Source organism: Heliconius melpomene, chromosome 19 (assembly GCF_056956725.1).
Source record: "Heliconius melpomene rosina isolate 202511_hmr_F chromosome 19, ASM5695672v1, whole genome shotgun sequence".
In the NCBI taxonomy this organism is placed as follows: Eukaryota; Metazoa; Arthropoda; class Insecta; order Lepidoptera; family Nymphalidae; genus Heliconius; species Heliconius melpomene.
Window position 1 is genome coordinate 16,075,599 of NC_140407.1, and position 23,636 is coordinate 16,099,234.

General features: G+C 32.6%; 1 protein-coding gene across 2 annotated transcripts in view; it reads left to right on the forward strand.

The window, feature by feature from the left end:
- Nucleotides 1-12,028, forward strand: part of Atet (ABC transporter expressed in trachea) — a 30,742-nt gene extending 18,714 nt beyond the window's left edge. For both annotated transcript variants that reach the window (XM_085202678.1, XM_085202680.1), the window contains 7 exons: nucleotides 1,484-1,656; nucleotides 5,459-5,761; nucleotides 6,727-7,301; nucleotides 7,892-8,077; nucleotides 8,583-8,981; nucleotides 9,214-9,314; nucleotides 9,743-12,028. In XM_085202678.1, the coding sequence (XP_085058804.1) occupies nucleotides 1,484-1,656; nucleotides 5,459-5,761; nucleotides 6,727-7,301; nucleotides 7,892-8,077; nucleotides 8,583-8,981; nucleotides 9,214-9,314; nucleotides 9,743-10,243 (2,238 nt within the window). In that variant the 3' untranslated portion in view covers nucleotides 10,244-12,028. The remainder of the gene's footprint in view (nucleotides 1-1,483; nucleotides 1,657-5,458; nucleotides 5,762-6,726; nucleotides 7,302-7,891; nucleotides 8,078-8,582; nucleotides 8,982-9,213; nucleotides 9,315-9,742) is intronic.
- The last annotated feature ends 11,608 nt before the right edge of the window (nucleotides 12,029-23,636 follow it).

The window sequence follows — 23,636 nt, forward strand, 5'->3', positions numbered from 1 at the left end:
TCCGATTATAAACGAGAGGTTGTGGGTTCGATTCCCATTCGAGGAAATAAAATACTTAATTTCATTTCCTTGCTCTAGCAACGAGATAAAGCGCGGCTTTGGCTTCCGCCACTCAAAACGCAATGTCTCTAGAATTCGACGGAAAGTGGTGAACGGAACTATGTTATTGGAAACGTCTGCCTACCCTGCTAAGCGCGGAACAGCCTGAAGCTAAAAGTAAATTTTCTGACTGACACTCCGGCCTTCGCTCTCCGCCTGAACAAAGATAAGAATAAAAAAAATACAAACAGTTAATTAAATGGATCAACATAAAGCTCTACTTTATAAAATGTTGAAACAACTATTAACCAACGAAATTTTAATGAAATAGGTCAATTGTTTTCGACACGCTCCTATAATAATTCCTTTAACGTACAAATGTGAACGTAACGTTTTTAATTTAATTTAGCTTATTTTAAATTTAAAAATAGTAAAAACTATGTATTTGCGGTTGTGGATTCGATTCTCTGGCGTGGCGTTGAGCTCCCCCATTAAACTCGAAAATTGGGCGAAAAGTGGGGAACGGAGTGTCTTTAAATGACGTTAAATGTAGAAAATAAATGAAGGGAAATTATAATCAACATAATGCTTAATATTACGTTTTTTCAGTCCTTTGAAAATTAAGATTATTTTAACTTACACTAAGTTAATTTCTATTATTTTCCTAAAAGTATCAATTTCTGTTCATAAAAATAATTTTAATCATTAATAAAATTTCACAATAAAATATTATTCGCACTATAAACTTTGATATATGACCTGTCATCGTTCAAAATGACGTGGGATTAAATAAACTGACATCCACCATGTCATTGTAATGACCGATATTTTCAAAATGGAACGTTTAATACAATTTTAGTATATTAATAATCATTTATCAATATTTCATTGAGACGTACTCTTCATAGTTGTGGGTTCGATGCCCATCGGGGGATTGTTTATATAGAGATTTAATACATTTTCTCTAATATGGATTGCGTAGGATTTCTGTGGCGTTAAATGAATTTAGGTATGTATTTCTAAATAAGCAGAAAGAAGAATAAAAAAATTAAACGTCATTAATTAATTCCCCTGAGCGGGAATCCAATCCAATTCAATCGCTTTTATATTTAAGCTAAACCGCTGCGTCACGACGGCCGGAAAAATATAAGTATTGAGTAAATCATTTCACATAGGCGGTACGAATCTAAATAAAAAAAGGAAAGAAGATATTTTTTCTTATAATTAGTGCTTCAACATGAAACATGATGTGAACTTAAGCATGATGAATGTAAAAAGCTTGCCATGTTCTTACTATCTCATTACCTTAATTCTTTTTATTTTAGTCTAGACTGTATCGATGGTTCTCGGTTCATATTCTACTATATAGTAAATTTAATACAAAATATAAATATCTGATGCAACACAGTGATAGTGTAATGTAATTTCCTGTCCATTGTTGCAGGGTTTCCACCAGGATGGTCACACGACGATGACGCCCGGCAAGAAGATGGAGTCCAAAGGCACCCAGATCCACTTGCCGCTGATGGGGCGCGGCAGTCGCGGGGAACTCAGTGACAAGGTCATGTTCTCAGTCAAGTCACCGCCGGAACAGCTGAACAATGGACAGTTGCTTGGGTAAGGTGGTTTTGGTTTTGTTTTTTAAGGCGCAGCGGCACAAGTTTGTGACTGTAAACGTGACGGTGGTAGGTTCGATTCCCACTTGGGGGAATAATTTATTATTATTTATTCATATTTTATTTAAGTTCCGCCACTTAACTCGCAATGCCTCGAAAATTCACCGGAAAATGCGGAAGTGCCTTAACACTAGGTACTGGGTAAATAAAAAAAAACTATTATAACCTTAGCAAGCACTTGAATCATCGAACGTAGTATAAAACAATTATTATAAAAATAATAATGTTTCTTACATATTTCTAACTTACCTCCTCGACAATGCTTACTTAACAATTTGACCTTCTAAAAGTAAATATATTTTTACCAAACAAAAGAAATTACTGAAATTACTTATTAAGTGAGTTATTCAGTACAACTATAACCTTCGAATGATTGATCTACTAAATACCTTTCGCTACATTTGGTAGCTTAAATGTTATTTTCTCGGAATTTTCCCACACGTAATATTTTTGCTGTATTTATATAAATTGTATAGAAATTGTTTAAGGTCGATATATTGACTCATGCCCCATTCTTTTTTCTTTATGTTTATTGTAAGGCGAATGCTTTACGAGGAGGTTAGAATGTTGTAAAGAATTCCTTCGTTTTTTTTCTTTTTTATTCATTATACAGTATGAGCTATACAACATACATATAAATAATTATGTGAACAAAAAGAAAATAATACATTTATATTTTTATCAAACACTGATTGGTTGAAGACCTGAATCTCAATTCTAACAAATTTATATGTATAATTGTACTGTATGTGTGTATCACCTTATTCACCCAAAACGACTAAACTTATTTAAATGAAATTTTAACAGTTTTGTCATGGTTTTAAAATACGTGGAATGGCCACTTATATCTTTTTTTAATTTATACTATTTGGTAAAAAAAGTCATAATGTACCCATAAATGCGTAAAAAATATTAAACATAGTGATTTATCACTTATCTGACTTATTATAACGACTTCAAGAAATTGAGATATAAACTTAGATTTCCTTAAGCAAACAGCTTGTGAGGCGTTGTTAGTATAATATACAAATTACATATTAAGATTGCTTTATGGCTTATGTTACATATAAAAAGTACTATGAGACCTTTTAGTCGATACGCTTTATCACACATTTAGCTGGGTAGGTGGATTTTTCCGTTCTTTTTCGCCTGAATTCGAGACATTATCGGTAAAATGATGGAGCTTAACGCCGTGGTTTGCGTTGCAAATACTAAATTATATATCTTGACTTGACTTGAAAGCGCAAGTGTTGAAAATTCAAAATAAATATTATATGTAAGTGTAAGTGTAAGTGTTTATTTCAATTTTTGTATGTATTATAAGTAAAAATTCCGCTGTATAACGGCCTTTTCGTCATCATATGGTGACTTGAATAAAACAATAACCGTTTACGTCTCAAGTTCTTAAGGATTCACGGAAACACGACTATTAGAATAAATAATATTGTTGTGACGTAGTTGCAAATGTGAAACACTTGGTTTTGTGAAAAATTTTGATTTTTAAATTAAATTCAGGTTCAAATATCATTCATTTTTATAAGTTTCTAAAATAGTAACAGTATTTACTAGAAATCATGTGTAAAATCTCTCTTCTTAGCAATTTTCTCGGCTACTGAGTCTTATCTCTTTCTTCCACCGGAATTTAAATCTAAATACATCAAGAGCATAACTGTTATGAGCATAACTTTTTGAACCATGTCACAATCTTTAGAATAGACAAAATAGTGAAATACTGAGTGTCTTAGCGCAAATAAAAAATAATACATTAGAATATAAAACTTACATACATAAAATATAGCCCTTTCTAGCGAATGTAGATTTGAAATAGACGGCCTTGGCTGTTTGCTGAAGGGCTTATGCCGTTTTAATTATCACAGATATACCCGCTTCTATACAACGACTAGTTTTTATTTAGCTTCACTCTATATTCCGCATGTAGCAAAGTATATCCACTGTGAAGACACTTCGGTTTTCACTTTCCGCTGAATTTTCAAGACATTACATGTTGAGTGGCGGAACTCAACACCGCGTTCTGTTTCGCTACCAGAGCGAGGAAATGATAATATTAAATAATTCATTCTCCGAGTGGATATCGAATCCAAAACGATCGGTCTTACACTCGTTACACGTACGTACGTACTCGTTATGAATGTCATATATCAAGTAGTCATAAATTGTCATTAGTACGATTGTGTGGAATTAAAAACGCTTTCTATTTCCTTTATTAGTCGTGTATTTGTTTTCATGTACCTACCTACGTACGTATAAATTGACGAGAGTGGACATGGAAACAACAGTTGTTAGTTCTGAAACTAAATAATAATGTTAAAAAATCATATATTAAATATTTTTTACATATCCAAAAAAAGAGAGAACTCTTTTTTTATTTTATCATGTTCGTAGACTTAATGTTTTTATGAATATCTGAGAAATAATGTTAGACAGCATAGTGTTAAGACACTCCATCCTAAAATTTCCGCCCAATTCATAAGATATTGCGTGTTGATTTGTTGAGTAATGGATGTAAACAAAAAAGAAAGAAATATTCCTAAAACTGCCCTCAAAAAAATTATAAATGCGACCTGCTCTAATACGATCTCATACAGAGTGGTATGAAACAAAATCTCATTTCGTAACGTCCCAGATCGGTAAGTGGCTCACCTGTAGGTCACCTACTTGCTATTCAATTTCGTTATACGCTTCAGATAACTTAGAATACAGTATTTTCAAAATATAGTGTCTACAAGTAGAGGCTAACGCAATGGGCCAGCGTACGGCTGTGGGTTCGAATCAGCATTCGGGGGAACCTGAATCCCTGAATCATGAAACTCTGATCTGGCAAGACAAGGCTGAATTCCGTCACTCAAAAAGCTAATTTTTGAATTCGGACGGAAAACGCTTTCTTGACGCTGCGTGATATCAGATAGATAGAAAGTATATATAGAAAATAATAACCAACCAACCTAAAAAATATAAAATTTAAATAACATAATACTTACTCGTATAGTTCCTAAAAATTCTATGTAATATTTAATTTTAACTAAATTTTCTTTATACAGTGGCAACGCGTGACCATGCATGCCATTTACTTAACATTCGTTTGCGAGCTCCCTTAAGACTGTAGTATAGAAACATTCCAAACGTCACGTTCTGACACTCGCCCTTGAACTTGATGGCTTATGTAACAATGAAAATTGTATATTTTAAAGTTATTTATATATAAACACTATAGTGACGTGATTCTGATGATAAGGGGATGCTTTATTTTTGTTTTCTCCTCGTAATAACAAGGAAAAACGGGATACGGCATGAAATAAAAAAAAATCTTTATGCATCTCCCAGATATACCTAATAGCAGAATAGGCAAAAATCTAGTGTTAAGACACTTAATTCTGTACATTCTGCCCATTTTAAGGTTATTGAGTATTAGTGGTAGAATTCAACACGAAGTGTTGTCATGCTCGAGCGGAGAAAGGAAATAATAAGCATAACTATTTTCCAGTTTGAGGATCGATTTATTTTAAAGTGTTTTACAGTGTGTGTAACGTGATGTACGTTAGATGACACGTGTGTGATGCTTAATCTTTCTCAGCAGGCGTTGATGCACCTTTGGTCCATTATATAAAACAGTGCAGTGATAGATAACCGATAATCCGCAACCATTACTTTTATAGTCACATATTGTAACCTCGTCATGATGACCAAATAATATTTTCTTATTAATATTTCATTATAATTTCCAGGGGCTCACAAATGAATTTATGCAACGGCGGCACAGCTGCGATGACGGGATTAGTACCGAAGATACCCAACGGTTATGGGGACCAAAAGAAGCCTATGGCATCCCTGACCCACTTGCCTAAACGCCCACCAGTCGACATTGAGTTCTCAGACCTATCTTACTCAGTAAGTGAAGGAAGGAAGAGAGGTTACAAGGCTTTGCTCAAATGTATCAATGGAACGTTCAGGTCCAGCGAACTGACAGCTATAATGGGACCGTCAGGCGCTGGGAAGAGTACTCTGATGAATATATTGGCTGGATATAAGTAAGTTTTTTGATTTATGTTAATATTTGTTTTTTCAAGTGAATCACTTCAATCTTTGTTTTATATTATATAGATTTTTATACGATACGTAAATATGTCCATAAACTCGATGATTGTGGGTTTCCCACACAAGGGAATTATTTCCTCGCCCTAGTAACAAGAAGAGGCGTTGAGTTCCTCCACTTAACACGCAATTTCTCAAAATTTAGACGAAAAGGAGGGAACAGAGTGTCTTTCTTACGTGTTCCCTCTGCGACCCCTGCTACATACGGGGCACAGTGTCATCATCAAACTAACAATGGCGTGACGTAAAGTTTTCTACAAAGTTCAGTTATGAACTATAAAATATAAATATGTACTTACCTCTATGCAATTAATTCTAAGATTACAATCAAAATGTCGACTTTGAAATGCAATTAAAACTAACAATGTGCTAAAACCGTAAAGTCACATATTTCCCTCAAGATCAAGGATAATATTTCTTAGTTGAATGTTAATTAATCAATTCTTTGTCAGAATAAATAAAGTATGTTTATTTTAATTATGGTATATTAAACAACATTATATGAAAAGATAGAAAAAGAAGATATCAAAAGTACTAAGACATTTCTGAGGGACTAACTGATTTTGTTTTCGATTCCATTCGGGGGAATGGATTATTTTCGTTTCTCTACTCTGGTAACAAAACAAAGCACTGACAGTCTTGAAAAGTAGATGGGAAATGAGGAATGGAGTGTCTTAACACTAACTTACGTCTGCTTACATTGTTTATGTGGGATACAGCGTGAAAAAAAACTAATATTTTAAAATAAAAATATCACAATTCTATAAATGGTTCATATTGATTCCTATGAAAGATTAATGAAAATTTTCCTTGAAAATAAATTGATTTCTAATATACTTCTAATAGGTGAAATTTAATAAATAAATAGAAATTATCCAATTTCTAATTTTCTCTTTTACAGAACTTCAAACGTAAGCGGCTCAATACTCATTAATGGCAAGGAAAGAAACTTGAGGCGGTTTCGCAAGCTCTCGTGCTACATCATGCAGGACGACTGTCTCTTACCGCATTTAACTGTACGAGAGGCAATGAACGTGTCGGCCAATTTAAAACTTGGGAAAGACATGACAGTTACCGCAAAGAAAATAGTCATTGATGAAATACTGGAGATGCTGGGTCTAGTCGAAGCTGGTGATACTAGAACGATAAATCTTTCTGGAGGCCAAAAGAAGCGGCTTTCCATAGCTTTAGAGTTAGTTAACAATCCACCTGTGATGTTTTTTGATGAACCAACTTCAGGGTTGGACAGCTCTTCGTGTTTCCAATGTATATCTCTTCTAAAATCTTTGTCGAGAGGCGGAAGAACTATCATATGTACCATCCATCAACCATCTGCGAGGCTGTTTGAAATGTTCGACTTTTTGTACACGTTGGCTGAAGGACAATGTATATATCAAGGGCCGGTTAGCGGATTGGTGCCGTTCTTATCATCCATGGCGTTGCATTGTCCGAGTTATCACAACCCTGCTGATTATGGTAAGTTAAAAGTAAATTGTTAAATATTAACCTGAAATCTGATTTTTTTAATTTAATCCAAATTTATATACGTACATTTTATATCTTCTATTTTTGTATTTATAAGTAATATCATTATAGAAATTAAAAAAAAATACAAAACGAAACGAAAACCATCAAAATTTAAGCAATTATACTTAAAATACGTTTAATCGTGTTCAACCCAGGTTATAGCGGCTGTTAGTAATATATCTCCTGATATCCGATCTCTTTAGGGAGAAGGGTTTCCTTAACTGAAACCTACCAGATTATGAGCTATTCGATCCTGAAACGAATTATATATTCAAATTAACTTAAACGTTATTTTGAGTTAAATTTTACCGGTTTTATAAAAGAAAAATGTATTACGAATATTTTTTATATATTTTTTTGCTTATTTACACTTTATTGCATATCACAATTAATAACAGTAAAACAAAAGAAAAAAGAACAAGTGACGCACAAAAGGCTCATCGTTAATCAGTGATTTCTTCTAGACAACTTTTGCGAAATTTGCAAAACAATAATGAGTGGTGGTGTAAATATCCTAACGATATAAATATATTTTTCAGTTATGGAGGTGGCAACAGGTGAACACGGTGATTGGGTACATAAGCTTGTGATGGCGGTGAACAAAGGTAACTGCGGACGTGGGCAATCATCAACTTCGTCTTCGTCATCATCTGTGCCTCAAAATTGCAATTATAACAATCAGAGCAAGAATAATGTTAAGAAAGAAGCACTTGAGATTGTTATAGGTATGTTAAATATTATATTAAGATCGCGAAATTTTAAGTTATGTCTTAATTTAATTTCACGCTATATATCGCAAACAGGGTAGGCAGAAGGAACCTCATATTAAGACACTACGTTTCTCATTTTTTGCCGAGTTCTATATGAATAGTGCGTTGACTGGTGGAACTAAATGGTGCGCTTGGCCTTGACATGTTTACAGTCACCCCTGCGCTACGACTGGTCTCATCTTATCATAGAGTTTGTAAACGTGTTGATTTTGGTTTTGATTCAATCAGAGGCATGAATTATTTTCATTTCCTTGCTCTGGTAATAGGAGCTTCTCATTTTGTCGCCAAAATCCGACAGGAAGTTAACATTCGGTTCTATCTGCCTAACCCGCTATATAAGAGATGCAACGTCAAGCTAAAAAAACTATAACTGTTAATAGTCTCATTGTTTAAAAATACTGGAACATTAAAAAAATAGTTTCTTCATTTAAAATGATTTATCCATTTCTATATTTCACAGACAAACCGACATGCACTGTGATAGATATGTCCGAACCAACAGTCAACACTGAGAAACAGAATGCCGTACCAAATACAACAAACCTCGCTCCAGTAACATGTACTACATCACTTCTAGACTCCAGTGAGAGTTTCACCAAAAAACCTCAAAAAGCTGGTTTTCCTACATCAGGATGGAAACAATTCTGGATTTTATTGAAGAGGACATTTAGAAGTATTCTACGAGATCAAATGCTAACGCACTTGAGGCTGTGTTCTCATACCGTCGTTGGATTGTTAATCGGATTTTTGTATTACGATATCGGCCATGATGCTGCCAAGGTGATGAGCAATGCTGGATGTTTGTTCTTCACTGTGATGTTCACTATGTTCACGGCGATGATGCCTACTATCCTTACATGTAAGTTTGTCTTTCTTGTTTATATCTCATATTACAAAGTACTATTGGTTTCCGTTTTCCTAAATAATTTCGTTTATAATTTGGATATCGATTTCCTTTTCTGTAAGTATTGCAGTAATTTTTCAATTGATATGGATGAAATTAGTTTTAAATTTTAGTCTAACGTAGTAACTGGATCTAGTACGATATAGCTCTTTATAAATTATTTATTTCTGTAATATTTTTTTTACAGTCCCAACTGAGATGAGCGTGTTTGTGAGAGAGCATTTAAATTATTGGTATTCATTGAAAGCGTTCTACTTTGCGAAGACTATGGCAGATCTACCGTTTCAGGTACTATTATTATTACTATTTTAATTATTATAAATTGGTTATATATAAATTTTGTAATAAATGGCATGAATTATAAATATTTTACAATCTATGGTATACTAATACTTATTTAAATTATAAAAAAATGTTTCTTATATAATTAAATAGCATGCTATGATAGATCATTATTTTTTGCCATATCTTTTATTTTTTTTAAATTCCTTTATAAATTTTTATCTACCACTTTAATTTGATACCTAAGATAATCTTATGAATGATAACTTAGCGTAAATTTTTTTATTGCAATTTGTATATTGGCATCTATTTTTATGGAATTACTATTTTAAAATAAAACCTATAACAATATCCTAACAAATTATTCAATGTCATTGTTTTAATCCATATAAATTCGAATAATTTTGCTAATTAAACTCCCAATTTAATTCCAGATTGTCTTCAGTGGAGTGTACGTGATAATAGTGTACTTTATGACAGGACAACCGATGCAAACAGACAGAGTGCTGATGTTCACAACTATAAACGTACTCACAGCGCTCGTTTCACAATCTCTAGGTCTACTCATAGGAGCTGCCATGAAAATAGAAACTGGCGTTTATTTAGGACCAGTTACAACCATTCCTATTGTATTATTCTCCGGTTTCTTCGTCAATTTTAATGCTATACCAAGCTATCTTCAGTGGCTGACATACTTAAGCTATGTGCGATACGGTTTCGAAGGTGCAATGCTATCAGTTTACGGTTATGGAAGAGAAAAACTGCACTGTTCCGAAGCATATTGCCATTTTAGGACCCCCAGTTTGTTTTTAAAGGAAATGACCATGGATCAGGCCAACTTTTGGGTGGATGTTGGAGCGTTGAGCGCATTCTTTGTATTTATTAGAGTAATCTCCTACTTAGTTTTAAGGTTCAAGTTGAAAATGATGCAGTAGAGCACAATTCGCTTTGTAATTTATCGGTGATATTTTGTTATTTCTCCCATTTAAACTACGGTTAGATACTGACGATGCTTAGTATTGATGGACGGACGGCGCAAATAGCTTGTATTATGTATTATTATATGTACTAGAATTTTTATTTCCAGGCGTTTAAAAAATACAAGAAAATGTATCTCGAGTACTGTATTTGTCTCAATTATTAATTATTTATTGATCAATTGACTAAACATTTCCTTAATTAGTTTTTGCTCTTATATTATTGTCCAAGTTATTTATTAAGCTGTTAGAAGTAGGTTTAAAAAATAACCTAGATTTCGAAATACATAGCTTTATAGTAAGCAGTTCGACTCAGTCGGTATAGGGTTTATACGTAGTAATTTAAGGTTTACTAGTTCGGGCCCATGACTTAATTTTTAAGTTAATTAATGATATTATTTTTTTATTTGTCATCACATTTGTAGGCTTTTCTACTATATTCATATGCTTTGATTTAGGAGTGATATGATACCTGTTCTCTGTCAAAATTACGTTATGTATGGTATGTATGTATGTCCCTTTTTTTTGTATTGAGATTGTAATGAGAGTTGAACTAAAATTTTAGTTTTGTATTTTTTATGATTATATTCTGGAAAAGAGTGGAGAGTTGCGTCACTGGGTTTTCTCTGTTTAAGGGTTATGAGTGTTTTATAAATGGGTCGCTAGTGCAATAAATCTATTTGTAACTAGCAATACTTGGCATAATTTTTAAATAATCACATTTTATAATAATATATTCCAATAGTACCTAACTGTTTTATATAATAGCAATAAAGTCTTTAGTGACTTAGAAAAGCTTAGAAGAAAAAGAATAAAGTGGGCTTTTAAAGAGATAAGTAAAAGGTAGCTATGTGATGGACTTGATCTCAAAATCATTATAACATTAGTGTTTTTTTTGAAAATTTAAGTGAACTAATAAATAGTCTGCATTTTACGTATAACTATTTTGAATAATGAATTGAAACTGAAAGCAATTCATGTATTCAAAATACTAACTATTATTGATTTGACACACTGGGAACAGAAACTGTTATGAGATTTTTGTTTATACATAGTGATATTCAAAACTGTAATTTAATATTTAAGTAACATTATTTTATTCACATATTAGAGTGTTATTCCACACTTAAGAAAGGAAAATAAATTAATAGGAAACGTATAAAAAATTAAACGTAGCGACGTACGCGACTTCAGAAATGCTAACCACATAAATAAGTTGTAGTTCTTACACTGATATAAGAATTTTGATGTAGTTTGATAAGAACGTAAGGCTTTGTGGGCAGAGCGCCTAAACGATTTCCAAGATGCGCAGGTTCACATCCGTATACATTCAATTTTTTATACATTTTCTGAAAAAGCTTTTAACATTTAACTATCACTTTGTTTCGTCTTATTCAATGTTGATTCAACGTTAATCGATATCTTTATATGCAGTTAATATTGTATTAACAAGAAATTATATTTTCATGAGCAGCAAAAATGTCAGTTATGTCAGTCTGATGAAAGTCGGGTTTAGTTATTTAGTAAAGGTTTTGATTGAATAGTAATTTTGACAGAAAGCAAATTTTTAATACTTGGCTGGCGTACATATCTTTATCTACCCAATTTACATACTATGTTTAATTAGATACTTTATAGTATATACCTATCTTTCATTATGCTAAAGAATTTTGGTAATTCTCTAATGTCTAACTTAATTACCAGTATTTATTAATAATAATAAACGACTGTGATTTTTATATATAGAGTGTTTTATTTTAGAAAAATTAAAACGGAAAAATTAGTTGTCTGTAAATTCGACTTGCGGACATTGAGGAAAATTTTTTTTTTAAAAATTTAATTGAATGAACTATGTATATGTTGTATAATATAAAGAAAGATATATTTGAAAATTATTTAATGCAATTATTATATTTTTCGATAAATTAACATTTACTTATACTCGTTTAATATATATATTTTTTTATTATACAGATAAAAGTATCAAAGTGCTATTGAATTACAAGTAACAATAAATGTTCAGATGCATCACAAGCCGAACGCTTAGGTCGATCTTGCCTCTGTAGTTTCGCTCTTTCGCTTACACGCTCGTCTCAGGCTAAACGTGACAATGAAGCGTTCATTGGTTTATAAGACTTTATTATGTCAACAAACTTTTCTTTTTTAAATGTTGTGGTGCCGTTCGTATACGAGTATGTCTGTCAATAACGTTGTAGTTGGTTGTAGTAGATATACTTACTATTCAAGGCAATGGATAAACAACTATTGAGTAATATTTTACCATTGTGTGGGCAACGAGTATTATGGTGATGTTGATAAGACGAGACCTCAGATTCAACTCTTTTATTATATATTTAATTTGGTTATTTATACGCTACAAAACAATAGTGGAACATATTTTCACAATTGCATTTGTAGCAAATAAATTCAGGATGCTGATATAGCGTGTTTATAAATAATATAATAAGACTAGTGCAATACCCCTACAATTGCCGTCTTTCAGGGACACAAGATGTACACATGTACATTTAGTGTTACTGCATACGACAACCAATAATAATTATATCCATTGATTCTTCAGTGTTAAACCTTCATGAGTTTACGAATAGATTTGCAGTAAAATAGTAGATGTTGATTTTGTTAGAGAAAAAATAGAGTGAACGCAGAGACAATGGAGTAGATACATAAGGTACTGTGCGTCATCTGGATCACCACTTATTTATCAGTTGTCTTCAATCACACACGGCAGGGTTGAATTTAAAAAAGATTATTGCTGTAAATTTAATATTTTTTTTGATCGATTAAACAATATTTTTAATGTTAAGTTTAAAGAGAAATTAATCTACTCCAATAAAAACACAATGAGTTTCTTTTCGCTTATTTTAAATGAGCGTCATCTGTCGTGTATTAAGAAGACTTAATAAAAAGTAATCTATATAATATATCCCATCAAAAACATAAATGTAAAAAGAAAGCCAAGTTCTGTAATAAAACGTATGCTTTCAGCGATAAAAGAAGTGAGATGTAAATGTATGCCAAGTTCAATGGTCAGTCCTGAAATTTATTTTTAACAATATAAAATATTTTATAACAACTGAAAATGCCCATTCTTCTTACAACTTGGAGATTTCATTTATGTGTAATATCTGACTTGGCTAGTTTTCACATGAATTTACAATAGAATCTGAATAGAATAGAATAGAATTTGAATACATTCATTAATATCGATGTAAATTAATTTGAAAACTAGCCAAGTCAGATATTACACATAAATGAAATCTCCAAGTTGTAAGAAGAATGGGCATTTTCAGTTGTTATAAAATATTTTATATTGTTAAAAATAAATTTCAGGACTGACCATTGAACTTGGCATACATTTACATCTCACTTCTTTTATCGCTGAAAGCATACGTTTTATTACAGAACTTGGCTTTCTTTTTACATTTATGTTTTTGATGGGATATCATTACTTTTTGTACAGAAATTATAAGTAGGAAGGTTCATAATGTTATCAAAATCAAAATATTCTTTATTCAATTTGGCCATTACAAGTACTTTTCCTATAGGAAGCTACTGTAGCAAGAAACTCAAGAGTTGCTCTTTTTAAAACATAGTTTAGAGTAAGCGCTTCATAGGACATTTCTCTTCGCCGAATAAACCAAGTAGGACACCATTGTGATAATACACTTCTATCTTAATATTGTACAAATCTACTGCAGCCTTTATTTCGGAAGTAGCTCCGTACGTAGTTAAGCAAAGCATGTCTTCTTTAGAAGAGTAAGGATTCCCGTTTCGAGCGCTAGTGTAGATACTTAAATCATTCCAGTTACGACATACGTACTCTACTATAGTCTCGCGCAATTTATTAGTTTGTTGTATATCAATACGCTCAAACAAAGAATATGCAAAAGCATGGAAGCGACAGCTCCCATCGGGAGGCATTGGAACAATTCGGTGTAAGGTTCTTGTTTCACCCACAAGCAATTCTATTGAACGACTCATTGTTCAACATGTCTTGGAAAAAATATAAACAATAAGTTTATTAAGTGCTGACGGTACCAATCTGAATTGGTATGATCCCAAGGTTAACTTCGTTCTCTGCCGTTTTCACAAGTGTTCCTAAAACCAGTAAAATCATGAAACCCAGGCCAAAAAAACCATTAAAATATGAGCGCCTTCGTACAATAAAATGTATGTAATATAATTAGGTATTTACTTTTTTTATTATAGTCAATAATATTATGTTTTATTACTCTTAAGATGATATTTAGTTATATATGAATTTAGATTATATATATCTATGAATCTCGACTATAGTTTTTATTTTGTTGATTAAATGACAGTTGTCAGATTATAAAGTAATTAATGTATGCTCCGTTTAGAAATCTGATAAATTTATTATTATTTTTTTCTAATTTTATTATTTTGTTGGAATAACTCAACACGCAATGCCTCCAGAGTTCGATGGAAAGAGGGGAACTGAGTGTCTTAACACTAGGTTCCCTCTGTCTACCCCGCTATGTGTGGGATACACCGTAAAGCGGATTTGTTTATTGGAACGAAGTTCCTTACGGCAGGCTTGGAAGGGATAGGGATTTCGCTGCGTGAACGAACTGAAAAAAATGTGATAGTAAAACCGTAAGAAAAATGCGTGGAATAAAACCGTTAAATGAGACGTGCGCAGGCGCAACACTCGCATACACAGACGAGTAATGTATAATACCTTTCTCTTTCTCCCTCTTTCTTTTTTTAGTTGATAATTTGAATTACGATGTTTTTTTATTTTAAGTAATTTATTATTTCCTAAAATACTGAATTTTCTAAATACTTTCTTGTACTTAAATAAAAACAAATCAGCAAAATTTAAGAGAAAAATCAAGAAAACCTACATAAAATTGAGCACGACTTTTTTTGCAATTTGTGTCGATTCTACATTAGCCGAAGGACTCGTCGTTCGTCGAACTTCGTTCCTAACTGGTGCCCCACGACACCACATTTTGGTTTTTTTTATTATTTTGTTTAAGTAATTTTTAATTTTCTCTTTTTTTCTCTTATTTTTTTATTAACAATTACTTAAATTTTTACTGTTAATAATTACTTTATAATTACTTCTGTTAAGATAGCTGGTAGGCTGACAATGTTTCAAAATAAAAATCAAATCAGCTTCACTCTGTATCCCGCACACAGAAGAGTAGACAGAGAGAACCTAGTGTTAAAACACTCAGTAACTAGTAACCAGTAACCAGTCAGGTTTTACAGTCACACTTTATGCCCCTGTGCCACGACTGACCTTACAGATAGTATATTATTATTAAATTTTATATATATTTCTATCAATATAATTACTTTTTAAAAGCTTTTATTTGTATTTATTTTTTAGTGTATTTTTTTCTGTTTTAGGATTCTGTACCTCGAAAGCAATAAAACAGAACCCTTATAGGACTTAGTACTTAAATATTGTAATAATAATTTGTTATAATAATTTGTTATTTGTTATCATTGTGCCGATAGTGGTTTCGGTTAACGGTTTAATAGCGAAAAGCCTCGACAAACACCTTAAGAGGCTATCGCTTAGCTGTTGGATCAAGAACCGGATACAGAAGGCAGTATTACTTGAGACGGCACGTATTGTGCGGAGGTTCCTCTCTCTGGAGCCCTAGCCACCGATGGCTTGGACCCTTGTCCCGCCCTCGGAAGAGTGGTTTTTTTATATTTTTAAATGTATCTTTTTTATAATAATTTATATTTAAAAATGTAAAAGTGATTCACTAATTTAATAAAAGTTCTTCAGGTATTTAATATCAAATACGTTAATCGACTATGCAAATGCTCTTAGTATAATAAATACTAAAATGTTTAAATTATCTATATATATAAAAGGACTTGTCCTCACTGACTGAGATAAGACGCACGCACAGCCGTAACCGCTGATGGTAGAAACGTTAAATTTGGACAAAAGTTTACTTTCGTAATCTGGACATCCACTAAGAAGGGATTTCGAAAAATTTTAACCTTAAAGAGATGAAATAGCGGTTCAAAGTTTTTATGAAAAAAATTTAAATCGGCACCGATTTTTATAAAATTTGAAATTTAGATTTTTAAAGGTATTTAATTGAACACGTGTTTCATCGTTTTCTAGAATTCTCCCCTCTTATTATTCCCCCCCTAGAGAGAACCTTTAGGGGTGCAAATATTCATAAATATTCATAAAATTTGAAATTCAGACTCTTAAACGTATATAATTAAACATATGTTGTATGGTTTTCTAGAAATAACCCCCTAAGGGTGCAAATAAGGGGTTTAAGTTTATATAGAAAAATTTTTAAAACGCCACCGATTATTATAAAATTTGAAATTTAGACTTAAAAATATTTCATTGAACACATGTTTTATGGGTTATTAGAATTCACCTTTAAATAGGCAAGCGAAGCTGTGCGCGTCCGCTAGTAATAAATAATAATGAAGGATGTTAATCCATTTATTATATTTTTATATTTTTACGTGAAGCCCTTGAAGTCCACATGATGACAGGCTTTCTCAGGACATAAATTAGAGTCATTTTCAGCTACAAATGGAGACATATCTTACCTTAAAATATACTTGAAAGCATCGTGTTGTTTGAGATGGCTTACGTAAGTAATAGTGAAGTTAGTCTACAAAACAAATAAAATATTTACTAACGTGTGACATAAATAAAAGCAAATATATATAAATAATGTATTGCTCTTATTTTGTTGGCAGGCGCTATGCCTAAAAATCAGTTATCATTAACTTTGATTGCTATGCTTTCATTACAGGTGCTATAAGTAAATGTTCCTTATTGAATCTATTTATTGAAAAATTATAAGAAAATATTTAAAAAAAATACTAGTTTCGGATTTTTCCCTTGACATACACCCAATTACTTAACCGGATGCTAAATTTCACCATTCTAGATCATCTGGAACTTGGTTAACATTAAGGTCTATAGGTCAGTCACCCCCCTAAAAATTTACGATTTTTGGACGTCATTATCTAAATAACTGTTTGAGCTGTGTTTATGAAATTTTATGCACGTATACAGGTAGGGGGTCTAAATATTTGAGCCAAATATGACAGCTTTAGGTGGAATAGTTTTTGAGTTACGAATAGGTAAAAAGTGGCTTCAAATGGTTCGTGTAAAATAACACACGGTGCTGCTCGCCAGTTCTGAAACCCAGAAACTTGGCACGCGCTCCGCGCGTTTTAAATAAAAGGACTTATTCTCACTGACTGAGGTAAGACGCACGCACAGCCGTAACCGCTGATGGTGGAAATGTGAAATTTGGACAGATGTTTACTTTCGTAATCTGGACATCCACTAAAAAGGGATTTTTAAAAAAGTTTTAACCCTAAAGGGGTGAAATAGGGGTTCAAAGTTTCTATGGAAAAAAAATTAAATCGGCACCGATTTTTATAAAATTTGAAATTAAGATTTTTAAAAGTATTTAATTGAACACGTGTTTCATCGTTTTTTAGAATTCTCCCCCTAAGGGTGCAAATAAGGGGTTGAAAGTTTGTATAGAATTTTTTTTAAATCGGCACCAATTTTTATAAAATTTGAAATTCAGACTCTTAAAAGTATTTAATTGAGCACATGTTTCATGGTTTTCTAGAATTCTTCCCCTAAGGGTGCAAAGAAGGGGTCAAAAGTATGTACGGAAAAATCTTTAAAACGCCACCGATTATTATAAAAAATTTAATTTAGAGTCTTAAAAATATTTAATTGAACATGTGTTTCATGGTTTTCTAGAATTCACCCCCTAAGGGCGCAAATAAGCGGTTAAAAGTTTGTATGGAAAAATCTTTAAATCGCCACCGATTTTTATAAAATTTGAAATTTTGACTCTTAAAAATATTTCATTGAACACATGTTTCGTGGTTTATTAAAATTCACCCCTAATTACGCAAGCGAAGCTGCGCGCGTCCGCTAGTATAATATAACATTACTAGATGTCGCTAAATGTCGCATAAGATTTGAAACGATGAAATTGTTTAAAAAATTATCAACAAAATCATATAAAGCCGGCTCTAGCTCAAAAAAAAAATAATATAACTACTAAATATGCCAAAGAAAAGCTAAAAATTTAGTAAATAAATATGTAAGTATCATTAATTTAATTTATTAATTTTCAAAGTTGTTCACTCACTCACTTTGAAGTAATTCTAATATTAATTCTACTTTCTACTTTATATTTTTTGTTGAAACTTCTGAATATACATACGAGTTATTTTATTTTAAATAGATGATAATCCGCTACAATTTAAAAGTTTCTTTTATATTCAAGAACACGATGACAAAGGGCAAAGAGAGGCCTCTCTGGTCAAAATGAAAAGCGTATAAATGACCTACAAAAATGTACACACCTCATAGGCTAATCCGCATGAACAATTTGTTGCTATATACTAATAAAGCTACCGGCGAGTAATCGAGTTATTGAAAGATGAATGATTTTATTAGTTTCACAATACAATAATTATAAAGAACGAACTGCTTTCTACTTAATTTCATCGATTATTTTGAGCTTCACTAACTTTGTAATACAAGTCTTACTAACTGAAACTCATCGACATAAAAACGTAAAAGGAGGATTTTGTATTATTTGAAATTGCTTGTATGGTACTGTTACCTACCTGCTTCAAAAGAAGGGTTATGTTTTAAGAGGATGCACAATATTTTCACACGTCATTGTTCGGTAATGCAACATGCAACAATGTAATAAAATCTGAGAAACTATTGACCAACTTGAAATAAATATATCATCATGAAACGTGCCGGTTGTATGTTGATTTGGTGACAATATAATACTATAATATCATTGTGTTGATGTGATGATGGCTCCAGGAGCTGACTAGTGGATATCTTCAGAGGTTTCTAGTGAGCACGAAAGTTTTGGCGCATATATTTTTCGTTCCAAGCAAGTTATTTATTTGGTGCAGAATAGAGTATTTTCTAGTTTTTTAGTTTTAGCCGAGCAATGGCCAGATAACTGGAACAATTATAATATAACTAGCGACCCTCTTGCGGCTTCGCCCGATGTATGTTTGCAAAGCACTTAAGATAATGTGAAAATTAATTAAACCCTAATGCAACCCGCATTTTTGTAGTTTCAATAAGGATTTTCCAATTGTTTTAGACAGCAAGAATTTTTTAGTAGTAATTATAAATCTGTGCTACTAATCTTTTCAAGTACTTATTAAAATAGGAGTACTCGTATATTTAAATGACTATTTTTAGATAGTTAAATGACTATTTATAAACGGAAGAAATTATAAACAAAAACCTACCTACTACTAACTACTACAAAAATGTGAAACCAAATATATCGCGCTTAAATAATACATTCAACTCCAATTATCCAATACGTGCAAACGCATCTTAACTAAATCTTCGTTGCTATAGAGGCAGGCGGGTTTTTTTTTTCGAGCTTCTGGTTAATGCTCAAGGGGGTATTCTATCCCTGATGAAAAGGAAGCACGACGTGGCTGCCTGTGAGGAAAATTAAATAGAATGCATGGGCCGGGAATCGAACCCGGGCCGCCCGCGTGGCAGGCGAACATTCTACCACTGAACCAGCGATGCGTGTAAGGCAGGCGGGCGCGGCGGACGCATGGCGAGTAGCGAGCCGTTTCGCAGCAAGGACTTTTTTGATATTGTAACAACTTCTAAAGTACTTATTAAAATGAAAAACAGTAAAAGACAGTTTTGGTCTACATAGTTTGACAGACAGTTTTGGTCTACATCATTGGAGAGTAAGAGATAAGTGAAACTTGAGTAACATACAGCTGAGGTGTCAACGGCGGGATGTATCAACAATTAAATGCGTTTTTCTGTAAAACTTCGAAATATTGTAAAAAGCAAATTTTATCTTCGTTTAACGTAGAAAATTAATAAAGTATTTTAAAGGATAAGGATTAATACCATTATGGAAAAATATCCCTCACAATAAAAAATATATTGAAATTATTATTTTTAGACGGAAAAATGATCACTACACGTTATTCTTAAAAGACACGAGTATGCTCTCGCGGACTTTTTATTAGATCTTATTAAGAGGAACAATACTCCAGTACATTTTTTTCATATAGTACTTACCATTAAAGCAGCGCATGCGCGAAAGTGTCTCAACGGGTAGGACTTTATACACATTTATCGTAATTTACATAACAATGTACAAATAATAAACTATATATAAACCTTCTACGAAAAACACTCGACTTAATGGTGAAGACCGCATCAAAATCCGTTGGGTGGTTTAGAAGAAGAAGAGTTAGAAACAACAGACAGACACGAAAAGCGACTTTGTTTTATAAGATATAGGATTATAATCAATCCTTTGAGTGGGACTCGATCTTACAACCAAAGCATTGCCGGTCATTCGCTTTCCGGCAGCGCCATGCAGTAGATATACGTATCTTCCACAAAAAGGCATATTCCATTTCACTATCGAAGTATATTTGTGAAAGAAAATGATAGAAATTTGGCTTTCAATTTTTCACCAATTCTCAAATGAATTTGACCTCTTCACGTTTTGCATAAATCGTATGAATTGAATGTAGATTTTCACTGTTAGGAAACCTATTCTGGACCGAACTCAGTCGGCTTTCCAATTTAAAAAAGTAACTTTTTTTAAGCCTCTTACGTAAAGGAAAATGGGTTAATATTAATAAAAATAAGGTTAATATCTAAAACAAATTATTACTACAAAACCTTAAAGTTACTATAATTTATTAAAAGAAGTCGACTTTCAATCTCGATTAGCGATAGTAGATTGCGTCCTAATTATCTTGGAAAAGTTAAACGAATTTGTTTTAGAGTACTGCTTTTAAAAAAAATAAGAAAATTTGTTTCATTATTGAGACCAGTCACAGGCAAACGTGTAGGACTGTTAATGTGATCGGTTGGGGGTTCGATCGCCTCTCGCGGAAATTAAATATTTAATATTTTCATTCCGTCTCTTTGGATGTGGTTAACGACTTTAGCAGTCTGGTATTTGAGATGTTAGAAAAGGCATTTGGGCACATGGTGTTCTACAGGGGTCAGTGTTCTGTGTTGGGCCCGTTAGTGTGGAACACTGGCCATGATTGTTCCCTGTGCGGTTTCTTCCTCCTGGAATGAGCGTCATCTACTATGCCTATGGTAAATTAGTTACGATTCGGGGGCCGTCTTATAAGGACATGTGGGTGCAGCCGGCACCCACCTTGTCGTAGACCGCATCAAAGGTGCTGCATGCATGATGATGATGATAATAGATTTATTATGTGATGGTCACTTAAAATGTGTATTAAAGTTTGCCTCCACACCTTCTGAGCTCCTTTCTTTATAATATGATCCTACTAATGCCGCCTAATATGGACTTCTTTACATAGATCATATAGAGGTTTATTTAATGATTAATAAATAATCATAAAAAATGTATACTGAACACTTAACTTAGCTACGTTTTTGTATAAACCATTTTTTTTGTATTAACTCACTAGAAATTGATGAATCTATTTGCAAAGTAGCTCAAGTTCGAAGTTTCACGGTGTAATAAATTTTGCTGAGATAAAGAAGTTTTAAATTTAAACGTTCAAAAAGTCGATGAAAGTTAATTTATTAAAGTAATTAGAGATAGATCTACAGCTACCGGTTTCAAATATTACTGAACATTTGATAAGTGTTATCATGCATCTATAACTCAAGCCAATTAAGGAATGCTTCTTTACTGTTCCAGCACTTCATGTTCTACCTTAGAGAGCTCACAATGTGAGCTAAGAAGCGGAACTTAACACCGTATTATGCTAACGGGATCCCAAAAACAAAATTATTTTAACAATTCATTGCATACTATCATACATACTTGATGTAGTGGAATGTACAGCGTCTTACACCGCGTTCACATTAAGATACAATTTCAACAATAACGTCTTTTAGACAAATCACTTTGTGTTTTTTTCATTATGTTTATAAACGACAAAAACCAGATTAAGCTCCGTGACAAGTATAAATTCTGTCGTTTAACTTTTGGTAACCTTTAAAAGTTTTCGGGCACTACCCGCATCATAATGAGGGGTCTATAGGTAAATATATGCGATGACTTCACTAATTTAGTAAAATGACAACAATAACACGTTAAATATTATATTTGTATAGATATCACTTGTTAACTGACTTTAAAAGTAAGGAAGTTTGACGAGTATACGTCGCTTTCTTGCCTCTAGAAATACATTATGACGTAACCGATGACGTTTGATTTACCTTTGGCAATCCAAACCATATCCCATGTTGATGCATCAGCAAACTTCACTACCTACTATAGGCACCCAAACCATATGGCGTCTTTATGCTGGAAGAAGAAGAATTAGGCAACACTAGATGTTTACCTGTTAATCCAGTAATGTTTGTGAAAACAATATCTTCATTTTTTGTTCTGACACACCGTGAAACAATAGAAATTTATGCTATCACCCATACCCATCTACTTCAGTATCAATAAATTCAATGTGACACCGCAAAGTGTTCAAGAGGGAACGGAAGTCGGAATGAAACGGAATCTTAACAGGAACGAAATGTCTTCCTTGTGTTAACTAGGTTACCAGGTTTCCTCTCCTTACCCTGCTATGTGTTGGAAACAGCGTTAAGCTAAAAAAAACAATATTTCATCTAATTTGTACTGTTGGTCTTTTTGAAATTTTCAATTAATTTAAAATGCACGTAAATTTAGTACCTACTTAGATTGTTTCCGTACCCTATATTTTATGAAAGTACACACAAACAAAAGTTTCTTAAACCAAAAACGCGGAAAGAGTGGAAGTGGAAGTGATAAATTACTTTGTTTAACCACAGATACATGTAAAACTATTTAAAGCTATATAAATCTATTGTAAAAAAATATACGCACTCGGAGAAATTAATTATTATCATTTTCCCGCTCTGGGTACAGACTGCGGCGTTAAGTTCTACCACTCAACACACAATGTCAGGAATTTGGGCCAAAACCAAGTTAGTAACGAAGAAAGTGTAGAAAATAATGTCTCTACCTTTTTTCTCTGCCTAATCTGCTTTTTGCGGAACACAGCGTAAAGGTAAATAAAAAATAAAATAATAATACATAAAATACACATTATTTATTATGATAGCACTTGCTATTACAGTTTAACTTTTCCAAGTATAACATACGAAATTTATAAATAGACGTTTAAAACTTTTAAAGATACACGAAGACGCTCTCGTTGCATCATGACCTTTGATAAAGTAAATAGTTTTTATTTTTCACTGGGAACTAAAATGTAGGCAAGTGCGAGTGTGGCTCTTATATACGGGTTCTGCAGGTAAAAAGATATAAATAAT